Source organism: Scyliorhinus torazame, chromosome 10 (assembly GCF_047496885.1).
Source record: "Scyliorhinus torazame isolate Kashiwa2021f chromosome 10, sScyTor2.1, whole genome shotgun sequence".
In the NCBI taxonomy this organism is placed as follows: domain Eukaryota; kingdom Metazoa; phylum Chordata; class Chondrichthyes; order Carcharhiniformes; family Scyliorhinidae; genus Scyliorhinus; species Scyliorhinus torazame.
In genome coordinates, this window is record NC_092716.1 from 31,330,127 (window position 1) to 31,345,165 (window position 15,039).

The 15,039-nt window shown below is 46.2% G+C and overlaps 1 protein-coding gene across 1 annotated transcript in view; it reads right to left on the minus strand.

Moving 5' to 3' along the window:
• LOC140384795 (cadherin-13-like) overlaps positions 1 to 15,039 on the minus strand; it is a 971,948-nt gene that overhangs the window by 354,013 nt on the left and 602,896 nt on the right. The window contains exon 5 of the mRNA XM_072466785.1: positions 8,175 to 8,324. Within this exon, the coding sequence (XP_072322886.1) occupies positions 8,175 to 8,324 (150 nt within the window). The remainder of the gene's footprint in view (positions 1 to 8,174; positions 8,325 to 15,039) is intronic.

Consider the following 15,039-nt stretch of genomic DNA (forward strand, 5'->3'; position numbering starts at 1 on the left):
AATTCCTTCACTGTCACTGGGTCAAAATCTTGGAACTCCCATTCTAACCGCACTGTGGGTGTACCTACACCACATGATCCACAGTGGGTTAAAGAAGGCAGCTCGCCATCACCTTCTCAAGGGCAATTAGAGATGGCAATAAATGTTGGTCTAGGTATTGATACCCACTTGTTGTGAATGAACAAAATAAATCAGCACCCTTTTCTCATGCAGTATAATTGGTGTTTCCTTTCAAATTGGCATTCTTGCATCTGCCTGATGAGCGAAAGGTGAAAAGCTTCAACAAGATGTCCCTTTTTTTCCGCAACAGATAAGCAGTGCCTAAAACTCAAATTTATCTCCTTTCCATCTCAGCCTCAAGGTGACCTGCTCACGGGTCAGAGGAACACAGTGCTTTGCTGTAAGAGGAAGGCGTTGGATAATACTTTTGACTGGAATTCGGAGACCAGAAATACTACAGAGGGTCTGACCAGTTCTCCACAAATTTCTGCTAGAGAGTGTAATAATGTTCACGAGAAGCAAGGCAGCAGACAAGTCATTCGTGAGAAGGTTGAGAAATAAGAGAAACTGCAGAAAGAGACTATAGCTGGGCAGAAAAAAATGCTGCTGCAGTTTCCAGAACAGATTTAATTGCTGCGTTCCAGGAGTGGGGTTTTCCTATCGTAAATATGCATTGCAGTCAACTTGAAGCTATGGCTGTGTTGCTGTTTTGCTGGTGTTTGAAGCCTGTCATAGATCATTTCTAAATGGTTTGCAAAAATTAATTATAAATATAGAATCTTGTCTGATTTGACAGGTCTAAACCCAATTATCCAGAGACATATCATTTTGACTGTGAAAGGCAGAAGGACAAATGGCAATTATAGTGTTCTCAACATGAGCCACCTAAACTTTGGGTGGGAAAGGGGTGGCAATTTAAGGCCACTGTCACAGAAAAATAAATGTTTCTGCTGGTTTGAAGAGAGGAATCAGGGAACTGTGAGTAAAATGCAAATTGTATATTTCAAAACAGCCTTTCAGACAAATAAGCATTGGCAGAGTTCCCTGTTCTTGCTCAGTTTAGCTCACACAATGGAAATAAATCCCTGTGCTGGGTGCACTGTAAGATACACATTTTGAGTACTCGCTCTTTGACACATGCTACAGGGACATGTTCAAAAATGTGTCCACAGAGCCCAGAAGATATTACATCCATGGATACTGAAGTTGACCTTTCACCAAAGCAGAAGAAATTGACAGATATCACAAGTTTTAAGCAAATACAGGAGCAGGGATTGGAGAGGTGGGGTAGGGGGGAAATGAACAAAGGGAAGGTCTGTGTTGAGATAGAAGGCAGGAGAGATTAAATGACAAAAATGTTGATGGTGCAAGGGAACATGGGAAATGTAAAAAAAAACAAAAGACGAGTCTAAGGGAGGCATAAATGTGAAGATCCAAATTATCACCAACAACTAAACTCTTAAATAGTGGATGGAGAAGTTGGATTCTGAAATAGTTGTATTCAATGAGCTGAATTTTTCAGATGGCATTGGGTTAGTCACTGGGAGGCAGAGGTCAAGGAAAAGATCTGGGTCCTGTGTCATACTTCACTATCCAGCTTGGGTCCAATTAACAAGGATATTGGGCTGGATTCTCCCAAAATGAGACTATGTCCCCACGCCAGCGTAAAAACGGTGGAGCTTTACTCCAGAAATTCCTTAGAAAAAGTTGAACAAATTCAATGTCCTGCAGGGGACTAGCAGGGACCTGGAGGGATCTCGCAGCTTTTGCTGCGGATACGGGCCCCCGCACTTCCAGGTCAGATACCGCGCATTCGCATGGCAGCAGCCTCCAGCGGCCGCGCGAGCTCCATGGTGGACTCGGACCGCGGAGCCACACAGGGAAAGAGACCCCCCGATCGGTCGCTCGCCCGAGCCTGAAACCACGCAGATTTAATCCCCGGCGGCCTATAAGGCCCCTCTTGGTCTCCAATCCCCCTGCCCCCGACCAGGGCGGCTGCGAACTGAGTCCGCTGCCGCCACGTAGCATCCCGACCGGCAATGGGTGGTAGTTCCACACCGTCGGAAACTCGGCCAGTCGGGAGCAGAGGATTGCTGGGCGGGCCTCTGTCAATGGCCCACCAGCGGCGCAGCGTACTCGGCGGTCACGCCGATTTTCGGGTGCCGGAGAATCGCCAGACCCGGCGCCAGGCCCGATTACGGTGTGAAAGTGGATTCTCCGCCCCCATGCCAGCCGCGATTTCAGTGTGGGGCTGCGGAGAATCCAGCCCACTGTCTTTCGAGCTTAAATTGAGCTTTATTAGAACAGCATAGGAGGTCGAGGACAGGGAGTCACCTGGGATGGTAATTAAAATGGCAGACAAAAAATGCTTGGGTCGTGTTTTCAAAGCTGTTACTCAATCTATATTTGGTCTCCCCAATTTAGATGACCAATGAAAACACTTTTCTAAACTGAAAGTGCAATTCAAGACCTGTGTTTCCAACATTTCTTCTTATTTCCTCAGCTGCGGATTCCCTCTCAGCGTGGTTAACAGAATCTGCGGCTGTATCTGATTCTTCTCTGCACTTTTGTTCTCATTCCTTTCTCTCCCTCCCATAAGCACCATCAGTTATGTTTTGCATCCCACCTGCCTCCACACTCAGTTACCAACAAATGCATCTGCTGCTCCAGCCTCAGTATTCTGTTGCAACAGTCTTGGTGCATTGCTCAATCGTCCCCAACACCCCTCCTCTTTTCCACCCCTCCTCTTTTCCACAGCATCATCTTGCACACTGGATGTAACATTGATCTATTACCTCTTCCTGCTCTACGGCCAAGAGCCCCAAATAATCCTTCCTTTCAATATAGTATGCTGTACTTGTTGTTCACGCTATGGTCTCCTCTGCTTTTGGGAAATACAGATTGAACAAATGCTTTGAAAAGATCTTTGTTCAGCTCACCTGCCATCTTAATTTTCCCCTCGTCTCCCACTCTCGCCTCGGTGCTAAACTGTTCCAACAAGGTCAACGGCAGCTCAAGGAACAGCACTTCATTACTCGATTAGCCACTTTTCAGCTTTGGAGGTTTCTCAACTTACTGTTGAGTTCCAACAATTTCTGATAATAATCTCTTCTGTCATTATATTGCACAGCGGCTTTTGGTGATTATTCTATTCCCCATTTACACCTCCTCCTGTTTCTTCACTAAATCCAGAAACTGCGAGACAATATTTTCCGGTCAAGTAGCATCCATGGAGAGAAAATTGACCCTTTGTCAATCTGAAATGTTGGGCGCGATTGAATGGCCTCGTCGTGACGCAACGAGGCTGTTACATTCTCGCCAAAGGCTCGGAACGCCTCACGAGATCTAACAGGATATCGTGAGACGTCGCGATCTGGATCTCGCCCTCACTGGGCGTGATCCAGGTTTACATATTTAAGTGAGCAGTTAGGGCTCGGGGGTGGGGATCAGTGTTGAAGGATGGGCTAAATAGCTGGCTTGCAATGCAGAACAATGCCAGCAGTGCGGGTTCAATACCTGTACCGGCCTCCCCGATCAGGCACCGGAATGTGGCGACTAGGGGCTTTTCGCAGTAACTTAATTGAAGCCTACTTGTGACAGTATGCGATTATTATTATTAAAGCCAGAAGTTCGGGAGTGGAGTCAGAGGTTCGGAGGCAGAGGTACGGAGGCGGAGTCAGAGGTTGAGAGTGACAGTGTTTCGGGGGTGGGGTCAGTGGTTCTGTGGCGTGTTCTGGTTCTGGTGGGGGAAGGATTTGGGAGGAGTCGAATTAGGTATGTGGGACAGGGTGATCGAGAGTGGGTTGGAGGATCACAGGGGAATCGGTGAGTATGTGAATGTCGGCTGTCAGGGATTAGGATGTTAAATGGGAATTGGGGTCGGGGGTGGGTCAGCTGTATTGTTACCCAGGAGTTGAACATGGGTTTTTTCTGTCTACAATTTCCTGGGCAACTATGCAGAAACCTCAAATATTCCAACTCTGAATTAGAGTTGCAGGCTTTTCGGAGGGAAATTTCCCATCGGAAATTGAAACTTACCAGACAATTCCATGGCTGCCTTGCACTGGGACTTTCAGTGAGGATTCCCTTTTGCATCCTTCTGGCTATGTCCATCTGGAAACCAGAGCATCTCGGCCGCTATCTGCTTTCCTCTCATCGAATGCTGTCTGACTTGTATTTTAGTTCTAGTAGTTTTTGCCATTATATCATTAGGTTGGTCATCTTCCAATGCACTAGTTTGAAATGTCATGTCATTTTCTGCATTCCATATGCAGAGTTAACCGCTAAAACAATCAAGTGTTTACTGAGAACTACAATCAGCCAAGAAAATCAGAGGAATAGTAATGTATAAAATGACTTTTGCTACATTTGGATTATATTGATTCTTTTGGTAGCAAAGTCACAGGGTCGGCACCCTACTGTTTTAAGTGCTGCAGTTCACTCTCACATAAATGCTTGTTAATCATTTCATTGGAGTTTTGCTGGAAATGCGAAGCGCAAATGTGTCACTTTTATTGTGCTGGGGGAATTGGGAAATGGTATTCACCAATGCATTAAGCCCACACTTAGAGGCTGTTAAAATAAATCTATGCCAATGCTGCCAAGACAAGATTGATTACTTTCAAGTTGCCTCTCAAATTGAGACCCAACAGGTATCAAAACAGATCTCCAGTGGTCGTGGTAGCTGTCAGATTCCTGAATATTTTGCATGTAAAACCCCCAAGTCGCATCTTTGAAAAGATCCATGCTTCCATTCATCACCGGAGGAGACAGCACTTCGAACCAGCTACAAACTAAATTTGAGCTGTTTAAACCCAGAAAGGTATCTAATGACTGGGTACTAAACCATATTCAGTCATCAGAATGACGTGTAACACTTGTGGCCATCAAAGTGAGGAGCTACTTCGGAATTCAGGTATACATAACAGAACAGCTGAGGGGAGAGGGAGCGAGTCAGATCCTAATTGGTGGGTCGTTGTGAGGAAAGGTAATAAAAATATTTCAAAGCAGGTAATATTTACCTACAAAACTTCTTTTTTTTAAGTAAGGACCTTGGTAGGGGTTGGAGCAGAAAGTGAGTGGGGCCTGGATTGACACGTGCGACCAAATAAATTATTACAACTGTTGTGAAGTTTCACCCTTTAACTGATTCAGGGAACATCTATTTTTAATATCAGCTTTTTAATTATTCCACAGGATGTGGGTGTTGCTGGCTAGACAAGTTTTTATTGTATAATCTTTATTATTATTAGTGTCACAAGTCGGCTTACATTAACACTGCAATGAAGTTACCATGAAAATCCCCAGTCGCCACACTCCGGCGCCTGTTCGGGTACACGGAGGGAGAATTCAGAATGTCCAATTCACCTAAGAGCACATCTTTCGGGACTTGTGGGAGGAAATCGGAGCACCCAGAGGAAACCACGCAGACACTGGGAGAACATGCAGACTCCGCACAGACAGTGATCCAAATCGGGAATTGAACCTGGGACTGACTCTGGAGCTTTGAAGCAACTGTGCTAACCACTGTGCTGCCCAGGTACTAGCAGGTGCGGGATTTGGCACGTAAGGAACGGCCCTCGTTTCCATCGATGCTGGAATAGACATTGTTGGAGAGGTTGTTGGTTCCGGATGAGTGGGGGGAAGGAAGGATTGGGGGCATTTCAGGGTGGTTGGGAGAGAAGCGGTCGGCCCTAGTGGAAGGGATCAAACGGAAATGGGAAGAGGAGTTGAAAATTGAGTTGGGGTGAGGAATCTGGAGCAACATGATGCACGGAATCAACTCAACCTCCTCCAGTACGACAATGAGCCGTATACAGTTTAAGGTGGCACATAGGGATCATATGACTTGCACCCAGATGAGTGGGTTCTTCCCGGGAGTAGATGATGTGTGCGGGAGCGGACCATGTTCACAGGTTTTGGGGTGCGCAAAGTTGGGTAGTTTTTGGAAGGGTGTTGAGAGTTTGTCATAGGTTGTGGGAGTCAGGGTGATGCCGGATCTACTGTGGTGATATTTGGAGTATCGGAAGTGCCGGGGCAGCAGGAGGGGAGGGGGGCCGATGTTATGGCCTTCGCCCCTCTGATTGCCCGGCAATGGATACTACCGAACTAGAGGTCGGCAACGCTGCCAGGGGTCACGGCTTGGTTGTTGGATTTGTATGGATTTCTTAGGCTGGAGAAGATAAATTTCTATGTTAGGGAGTCGGAGGAAGTGTTTTACCTGTTTTCGAGGCCGTTTCTGATTGTTTTTGAGGAACTGTTCATCGCGGCAAGGCTGGCAGTGTCATGGTGCCCAGGTGCCAGTTTGCCCATGCAAGAGATTGGGCCAGGGGTTGCCCTGCCCTTATGAGGTGGGGTGAGGAGGACCTCGAGGACCTCCTAACAGGTAAGTTGGGGTGTTGAGGGTGGGGAGTCCAAGGGGGGGGGGCGTGAGGGAGTCAAGAGATTGGGGCGACATTTGTCTTCCTGCAATGATGAGCTGAGCTCGTCAGTGCAGGAAGTGTGGCCTCACAGAGGTTCATCACCGAGGCCAAAGAAACAGAGTGCCGGTTGATAGCAGGGGCATTCTCGGCACTGCAGGTGCTGAAAAACATCCCACTAAATGAGTCCAAAATGGGACTCTGTTTTCTTCCTGTTAAATCGCGCCCTGTATTTACAAATGGATTTTGACCTGAGGTGGGTTTTGTTTGAGTGGAGATAAAGATAGCAGTTAGGAGTCATTGTTCCAATCTATTGTTAAGCATTGTTTAATGGGTAATTGTATGCTATTTTGTTGATGATGCCGAAAGTTAGTAATACTGTTTTAGCAATAAAGTTCATTTTAATATACCATTTCTCTGTTTGTGCATGGAATCACTCCTGGAGCAAAGTATCCTCTCCTCACAGTCTGACAAATTAAATAAAATACTGGGGTTTCTGTCCAGTATCCTAGCAACTGTTGGGGTCTGGTCCTAGATCGTAAAACCAGGTTGTTGATAGCGGAGGATTCAGTGATGGTAATGCCATTGAATGCCATGGGACGATGATTGAATTCTCTCTTGATGAAGGTAGTCATTGCCTGGCCCTTCTGTCGCATGGATCCAACTTGCCACTTATCAACCCAAACTTGAATTGTGTCCGGGTGTTTCTGTATGGACTTAGACATCAGTATCCGGGGAGTCAGAAATGATGTTGAGCATTGTGCAAAAATGAGTGAATGTCTCCGCCATCTTCTTTTGTACCAGGCTAATACTCCAGCCAGTAGAGGGTATTTCCCTGATTCCCATTGTCTCCAGTTTTGCTGGGGCCCCTTGATGCTACAATCAGTCAAATGCCTTTCCACCTTCCAACAATCACTGGTTCATTGCCAACTCTGAGCCATTCAGCCCCCTGAATCGTCCAGTTCAGGAGATTATAAAACACCCCGGCCTGGGTGCCCAGATTCAGGTTCCCATGCCAGGTGGGAGTCAAATATTGAGGGTAGTCAGGCTGCAGCTGGGATCCCAAAGTAAGTAAGGAATTGTGGGCAGAGTGTGGGAAAATTGAAAAGGTCATGGTCGGGTGTGCTGTGGGCATATATGTGAGAGGGCAGCTGGTAAGGATTGGAAGGGTGAGGCAGGAATGGCCACAATGGGCCATGAGGAGCACTTCTTTAAAATCTCAGTTATCTATACTTCTTGAGATCAGAATGCTAGGACACGATCCTGGGGAGGTCCTGCATTTTCACTGGCAATCTATGCTTAGTCACGGCCCACTGTCAAAATAGTATATATGTGTACCCTTAACATCATCACTGGGACGTACCTTTGCCACTGGCATGAGGTTCTCTCTCTCTGGGATGGGTGGCCTTTTCTTGGCTAAATTCAAGCAACTTAAACTGGCAGGCAATAGAAGGTATCACCGAATAAATCTCCTTCCTACCATCTCAAACTAATATCTGCACCTTTACCACTGGGCAGACAGTTAAAATTAACCCATATATGTTGAATGTTGGTAGGTGATTATCAAACTATAAACACTGTTTACAGGGGCTTTTTAAAAAATCTATAGATTATAATTAAACTCCTTTTGTAGTTGAATTTGTAATCAAAATGTCTGGCTGAGAAGTCAACCGTTTAACCAACTTGCTAATTATGCGTAGCCGGAAGCGGGGGCTCAACGATACAAGGAATATATACAGCATGTGTAATACTTACAATATACATGTCCATTTCCTCACGGTCCAGTGAACGAGTGACAATGATTTCTCCAGACTGGTCGTTGATTTTGAAAACACCCTTTGGTTCCTCCTCCACGCCCTTACCATGGAGTTGAAACTTGATGCCTTCTATCCTGTCAGTTATTATCTGGAAAATAATGATACATATTATCATACAAGACCTTGAAATGTCACAATTCTGCATTAAAGATTGAAAAGCAACAAAATAACCAAGTGCCCAATAAATAATACAGTACACATGTAACCAGGGCGAACCAATTATCTGTTTTTTCCTTTATTATTTCTGCTGCAGAAATATTTTTGTGCAACTTAGTCTCAGAGTATGGACTTTGAAAGCCCTGAGGCGAGGGAGGATAGTCTTTGGAGGCAGATTTCCTAAAGAGTCTCCACTAGGGCTCAAACAGCTCTTTTTATGGGCTCCATTGCATATCAATGATCAGTCACATGAAACTGAAAGAGGGAAATAAGTCAGCCCATCTATTTTCTGCATTTACACCATTAGCAGTGGCCACAGTTTGGCTTAGAGCATTGCTGGGGCTGTGAAGATGGAGAGGCTCAGATACTTTAAAGGCCAGCTTCTCCACCCAGCCAATCTCCGAGCAAATTGATTGCATTGCTTAAATGGGCAGCAGAAACCAGGAAGACATTATAAAAAATACTCTTGCAGTAGGTTTCACAGCCCCGCACAACAATGACACTGCAGCAGAAGGAGTAAATTCCATTCCATAATGAATGCAGCATAACTCCAGGGCATCCAATGGGGTCAGAGGGGTTACACGGTTGTGAGCAATGCTTGGTGTCTCTTTCCAATTCTTTTCTCTCCACCTTGAGAAATGCCAGGAGTAGCATTACTTTCACTAAAGCAGAATATCAACGGATTAGGCAGATCCTTAATTGTTCCACATGACAATAAATCTGTGCTAAAGGCGCAAAGCAATCTAAACTGTTTTCTTTCCCATAATAGTATTTCAATTGCCTGCACTCAGTAATTAAAATCCATTGACCTTCCTTTTGTTTGCTGTGGCAGGATAATTATTACAAGTGTGCTCAGTGTACAATTTTTGCAAGATTAGGTTGTGTTCCGTCTGGCATCTAGGATTTCAAGAAGTTATTAGGATTATAAGTGTGCCAATTTAGAAAGAGTTTTAAATATATCGAAGAATGAGCAACCAATTTTAATACTAAACTTTCACTAAGTGTTTGGCAAAATTTCTATTTTCCCTTGTACAGGATCTTGGTTAGGCCGTATTTGGAATATTGTGCATAATTCTGGTCGCCACTCTACCAGAAGGATGTGGATGCTTTGGAGAGAGTACAGAAGCGGTTTACTAGGATGTTGCCTGGTACGGAGGGCATTAGCTATGAGGAGTTAGATAAACTCGGTCTGTTCTCACTGGAACAACGGAGGTTGGGAGGCGACCTGATAGAGGTCTACAAGATTGAGTGGCATGGACAGAGTGGACAGTCACATGCTCTTTCCTAGGGTGGGAGAGTCAAGTACAAGGGGACATAGGTTTAAAGTGTGTGGCGAAAAGTTTAGAACAGTCTTTTACACAAAGTGTGGTAAATATATGCAACGTGCTGCCTGGGGAGGTGGTGGGAACAGGTACGATAGCAGCATTTAAGGGGCACCTAGACAAATATATGAATAGGGTGAGAATGGGAGGATACGGACTCCATAAGTGCATAGGGTTTTAGTTTAGGCAGGTACCATGGTCGGCGCAGGCTTGGAGTGCCGAAGGGCCTGTTCCTGTGCTGTATTGTTCTTTGTTCTTGGTTTTGACTCCAAAGGGTTTAAGTTTACAAAAATGTGTTGCTCAATAACTCATTTATTTTTTTTACTGCTAATGACCATAAGAACATAAGAACTAGGAGCATGAGTAGGCCATCTGGCCCCTCGAGCCTGCTCCGCCATTCACTGAGATCATGGCTGATCTTTTGTGGACTCAGCTCCACTTTCCGGCCCGAACACCATAACCCTTAATCCCTTTTTTCTTCAAAAAACTATCTTTATCTTAAAAACATTTAATGAAGGAGCCTCAACTGCTTCACTGGGCAAGGAATTCCATAGATTCATAACCCTTTGGGTGAAGAAGTTCCTCCTAAGCTCAGTCCTAAAGAGGTTCCTCCTCAGCTCAGTCCATTTCAAATTGCATTCCTTCTGCATTGCTGAAAATTGCATTTAACATATTTCTGGAGTCTAGAAATGCAATGTAATTGACACTGATGAGAATTCCTTTGCGAATCTCAGGCCTTTGGTCATTTCTAGATTGCAATGAAGAACTGCAGTGTATAAACTATTCGGACAACCTTCCACTCAGCTCTTTTTCAGTCACACATCTCGGATGCCGTTCCTTCACACTTGCACGAATATTGCAAAGCTGATCAAAGCATTATATTGCCAAAATCACTTAAGCGTGCATCGTCTTGAATCGTGAGATACTTTTCCAGCATGCTACCAGAGACCTCGAATCTAGTATGGGCAATCATTTAAGCTTGTAAGCTAAAAATGGACAAGGCAATGGCCAAACTAATTGAAAGCAGCTTTGATAAACGAGTGGTAATAATTAAGCAATTCCACAAGCAATATTCGATCACTGGTGCCAAGATTTTGATGCGACCAATAAAATCTGAACATATCATTGAGCTGTTTATCATACTATACTGGCCGATAGCCTAAATTCATGTATTTTATGGATGATCTTTATGGATTCTCATTTAGAGTTCTCAGAGCGTAAAGTCAAACAGGAGACCAGAGGGGTCATTCAAAAAGAAAAGCAGACAGTTCTCCCATTCATAAAGAGTATGTCTGTGTGATAATGCCATGTCACCACACATAAATATTAACCAATCTTTTAATCAAAACTTGACGACGAAAGTTTATGTTAGTAGAACTCCTGAAGTTTAACTTGCATTGGAACAGATTTTAGACAACCAAATGTTCTTTGTTTGCACATGATTCAGCGCATGTTCTTTAACTTTGACTGCACAACAAATGTTCATTGATGCAAGCTGAGCAAGTTACTATGGTTATGATTGGAAGAGAGAATTCCAGATGGCAGTTCAAGCAAAGCAATGCAAAGATTCTAAAAATATATTATGCACCCTCTCCTCAACACATGCCCTTTTGTTCGCATTATTGTTTGATCGTCAAAATAACCTGCAATAATTGCCTCATCCTGTTTACGATATCACCTTAAAAATGGTAACAGATGGAGCACTTCAAACATCATTGCTTGGTTATCCATACTGCACACTAATTCCACTGCGTATTCCTTTATTCCATGTGGAAATCAATCTGAGTCAGCAATTTAATTCTTGGTAGTAGTTGACAATCGAACATATGTTAATACCCACGTAGTTTATCAGTGATGGGCCCAGAATACTTGGGCACATACTTGAACGGATCATCTGTACCAGTGGTTAAATAAAGCAGCATACACTTTGGGCTGGATTTATGTGGGGCCGACAGTGGTCTCGCCAGTTCCAACCCCACACCCCACCAAAACCAGAGAACTGGTGGTAAGCCCACGTCAGTTCTGCAGGGGAGGCCTAACAGTATCAAGTGCCCTTTAGGTACTTAAGCGGCCACATTCGGGCATCCCCAACAGTAGAGGACAATGAAAGCTGGCTGTCACCGCCCACCTGGGACCCAGGGATGTCATGCAGAGTGAGTGAGGGTGTGATAGGGATTGTAGTGTGGGGTCGTGGGAGAGGGAGACAGGGGGCGGGATTCTCCGCAAGCGGCGCAATGTCCGCCGACCGGCGCCAAAAACGGCGCGAATCAGTCCGGCATTGCGCCGCCCCAAAGGTGCGGAATCCTGCACATCTTGAGGGGCCGAGCCCTCACCTTGAGGGGCTAGGCCCGCGCTGGACTGATTTCCGACCCGCCAGCTGGCGGGAAAGGCCTTTGGTGCCCCGCCAGCTGGCGCGAAACTGACTTTGCCGTGCGGCACATGCGCGGGAACGTCAGCGGCCGCTCACGGCATCCCCGCGCATGCGCAGTGGAGGGAGTCTCTTCCGCCTCCGCCATAGTGGAGACCATGGCGAAGGCGGAAGGAAAAGAGTGCCCCCACGGCACAGGCCCGCCCGCGGATCGGTGGGCCACGATCGCGGGCCAGGCCACCGTGGGGGCACCCCCCGGGGCCAGATCACCCCGCGCCCCCCCCCAGGACCCCGGAGCCCTCCCGCGCCGCCTTGTCCGGCCGGTAAGAGAGGCATTCACGCCAGCCCCCGGAGATTCTCCGCCCCGGCGGGGGGTCGGAGAATCCCGCCCAGGGTGTCAGAGGCAAAGGCTTTCAGTGGAGTCGTCTTCCCAATTTTGGGTCCCTTGACCAAACACAGAGGGCCAGACAATGAGCGAACTTCCCAGCCCATCCATCGCCCCCGGGCACTGCTCGTAAAGCTGTAGGTTTCACTTGGCCTTTTGAAAGTGTGGGAAAGCTGTACGCCACCGTTAAATCAATGAGGCACCGCAAAATTGTGGTGAGTTCACGGATAATGGGTGTCAATTGGTTCATTATGAGGTTGAGACTGATGTGGGGTTTCTGAGATTAAGTGGGCCTGGCCAGCATGGTTCCTACTAAGATGTATTTATTAAACCCAACTCTTTATGCTGCCCTGTCTTTACTTTTGTTAATCATTTCCTTTAATCATCCATTCTTTTTCTCTTTCGTGCCTTTATGATGGGATTCTCTGCCATTAACGTGAAGGATTTTTACCAGGTCATGTGTTTTAAAATAAATTGAGAGTACCTAATTCAATTTTTCCAATTAAGGGGCAATTTAGCGTGGCCAATCCATCTACCCTGCACATCTTTGGGTTGTGGGGGCGAAACCCACGCAGACACTGGGAGAATGTGCAAACACCACACAGACAGTGACCCAGAGCCAGTATCGAACCTGGGACCTCGGTGGCATGAGGCAGCAGTGCTAACCACTGTGCCACCATGCTGCCCTTACTAGGTCATGTTGACTAGTGAAACAAAATAATACTGTCGCAAAATATTTGTTGCATAGCAACAGTAACTAAATCAATACCTCATTTGCATAACAGCACTGTTTTTGAAGCCAGGCAGAAAGTTTCACTACCTGGCCATGATAAATAAGTACCGTCGTCATCAATTACAATCAGGTTCACCATTTTCATTGGCAATTCTCATGAGAGAGGAAGTAGATTCAAAATCTTACCAAAAATATACAATCTCTAAATAGTTTATTTTACATTTTATACAGAACATGTTTGCATTAACTTTCTGCTCCATCAGATTACAACACATCTGTTTCCCAATCTCTGTTAGACAAGCTGAGCTATCTCGCAAGTAAACCCATTTGGGTTTACAATGGGTGGACAAATCATCATGAGGTGAATTTTGCTCGCTAGCAGTAAATCTGCTTGTGCAGTTCATCTTGCAGAGACCTATGATTGAAAATGTGGAAACCTGCAATCAGCACGGATAATTTTCATCACACAGGTGATTTGGGAATGTATTCTAATGCAATGTCTGTGTATAGATGTAAAATGTCGTGGCAATCACTTTTTGACGAAATGCAGCTATAGGGCACGATCTAACTGAATTGCAACAGAGTCCCGTATCGAGTGTGTTTAGCCGGGTGTTTCCCGGTGCTCACAGCGCTGAGAAAGACCACGTTATCAAACGGGACTTTGTTGCAATCTGGGGCCTCAGCGGGGAGTGCCCTGCCGAGGCTGTAATTAGTCCCATTTCCTGCACTGAGGAGCTCCGACCCCCAACCCCCCACCACCACCACTACCAACCACATGACCCCTATGCATCCCAAAGCCCCAACCCACCTACAAGGGGGTCCCCAGGCCGCACCCCACTTTGCATGGGCAGGGAACCCCTGGCCTGATCCCAGCAAGGGAAAAATGCCAGCCTGGCAGTGCCATCTGGGTACCTTGGCTGGTAGCACTGCCGGGGTAATGGGTTGGCAGTGTCAAGGTGCCTGGGTAGCACCAGCAGTGCCAGGGTGCCACCCTGCCCAGAGGGTGACCACCTTTGTGCCTCCAATCACCTATGTGAACCGCCCAAGTGCCACTCCATCTGGTCCCCATTTGTGGGGACCAGCACTGAACAGTACTCCTCAAGGTCTCCGAGTTGGAGGGGTTAGATCCCCGGGCCTTGGTAGATCAGGCGAGCTGCATTTTAGAGTGAGACCAGCTGTCTCACTGTAATATGCAGATTTACCAATTACTGATCCTACCCTCAATGGGCAGGATTCAGATTGCGTTAGATCTCACGAGGTGTGGACTGATCCCGGAAGAGGGATCTCCCGGCATCCATGGGCTGCGCCCTCGTTCGGGTGCAAGGCGGCTGGTAGACCGCACCCATAATCTCTGAAGGGAGAGGCACTCAGTCAAGTGGAGTGTTTCTCCTGAAGGCCTGCCTACAACTGATACTTGCAAAATGTTCAGAATCAGAGGGATGGGTTGAGTATCTGGGGTTGTTCTCTTTGGAGCAAGGAGATAGAGGGGAAATTTGATGGAGGTGTACAAGGTGGTGACATGTTTAAATAAGTTAGACAAAGAAAAGCTGTCCCCATTGGCTACATTATCCCAGTGGCACAAGGATTAGGGGGATGCAGATTTAGGGTTTTGGGCAAGCGATGAAGGGGGATGTAAGGAAGAACACATTTTATGCAGTGAGTGACAGTAACCTGGAACTCACTGCATTCAAAGGTGGTGAAAGTGGTGATGATTAATGATTTCAAAAGAAAACTGGATGGGCACCTGAGGGAAATAAATTTGCAGAGTGACGAGGATGGAGCAGACTGACTGGATTGATCCACAGAGAGTTGGCAAGGGCTCAATGGACCGAACAAGTA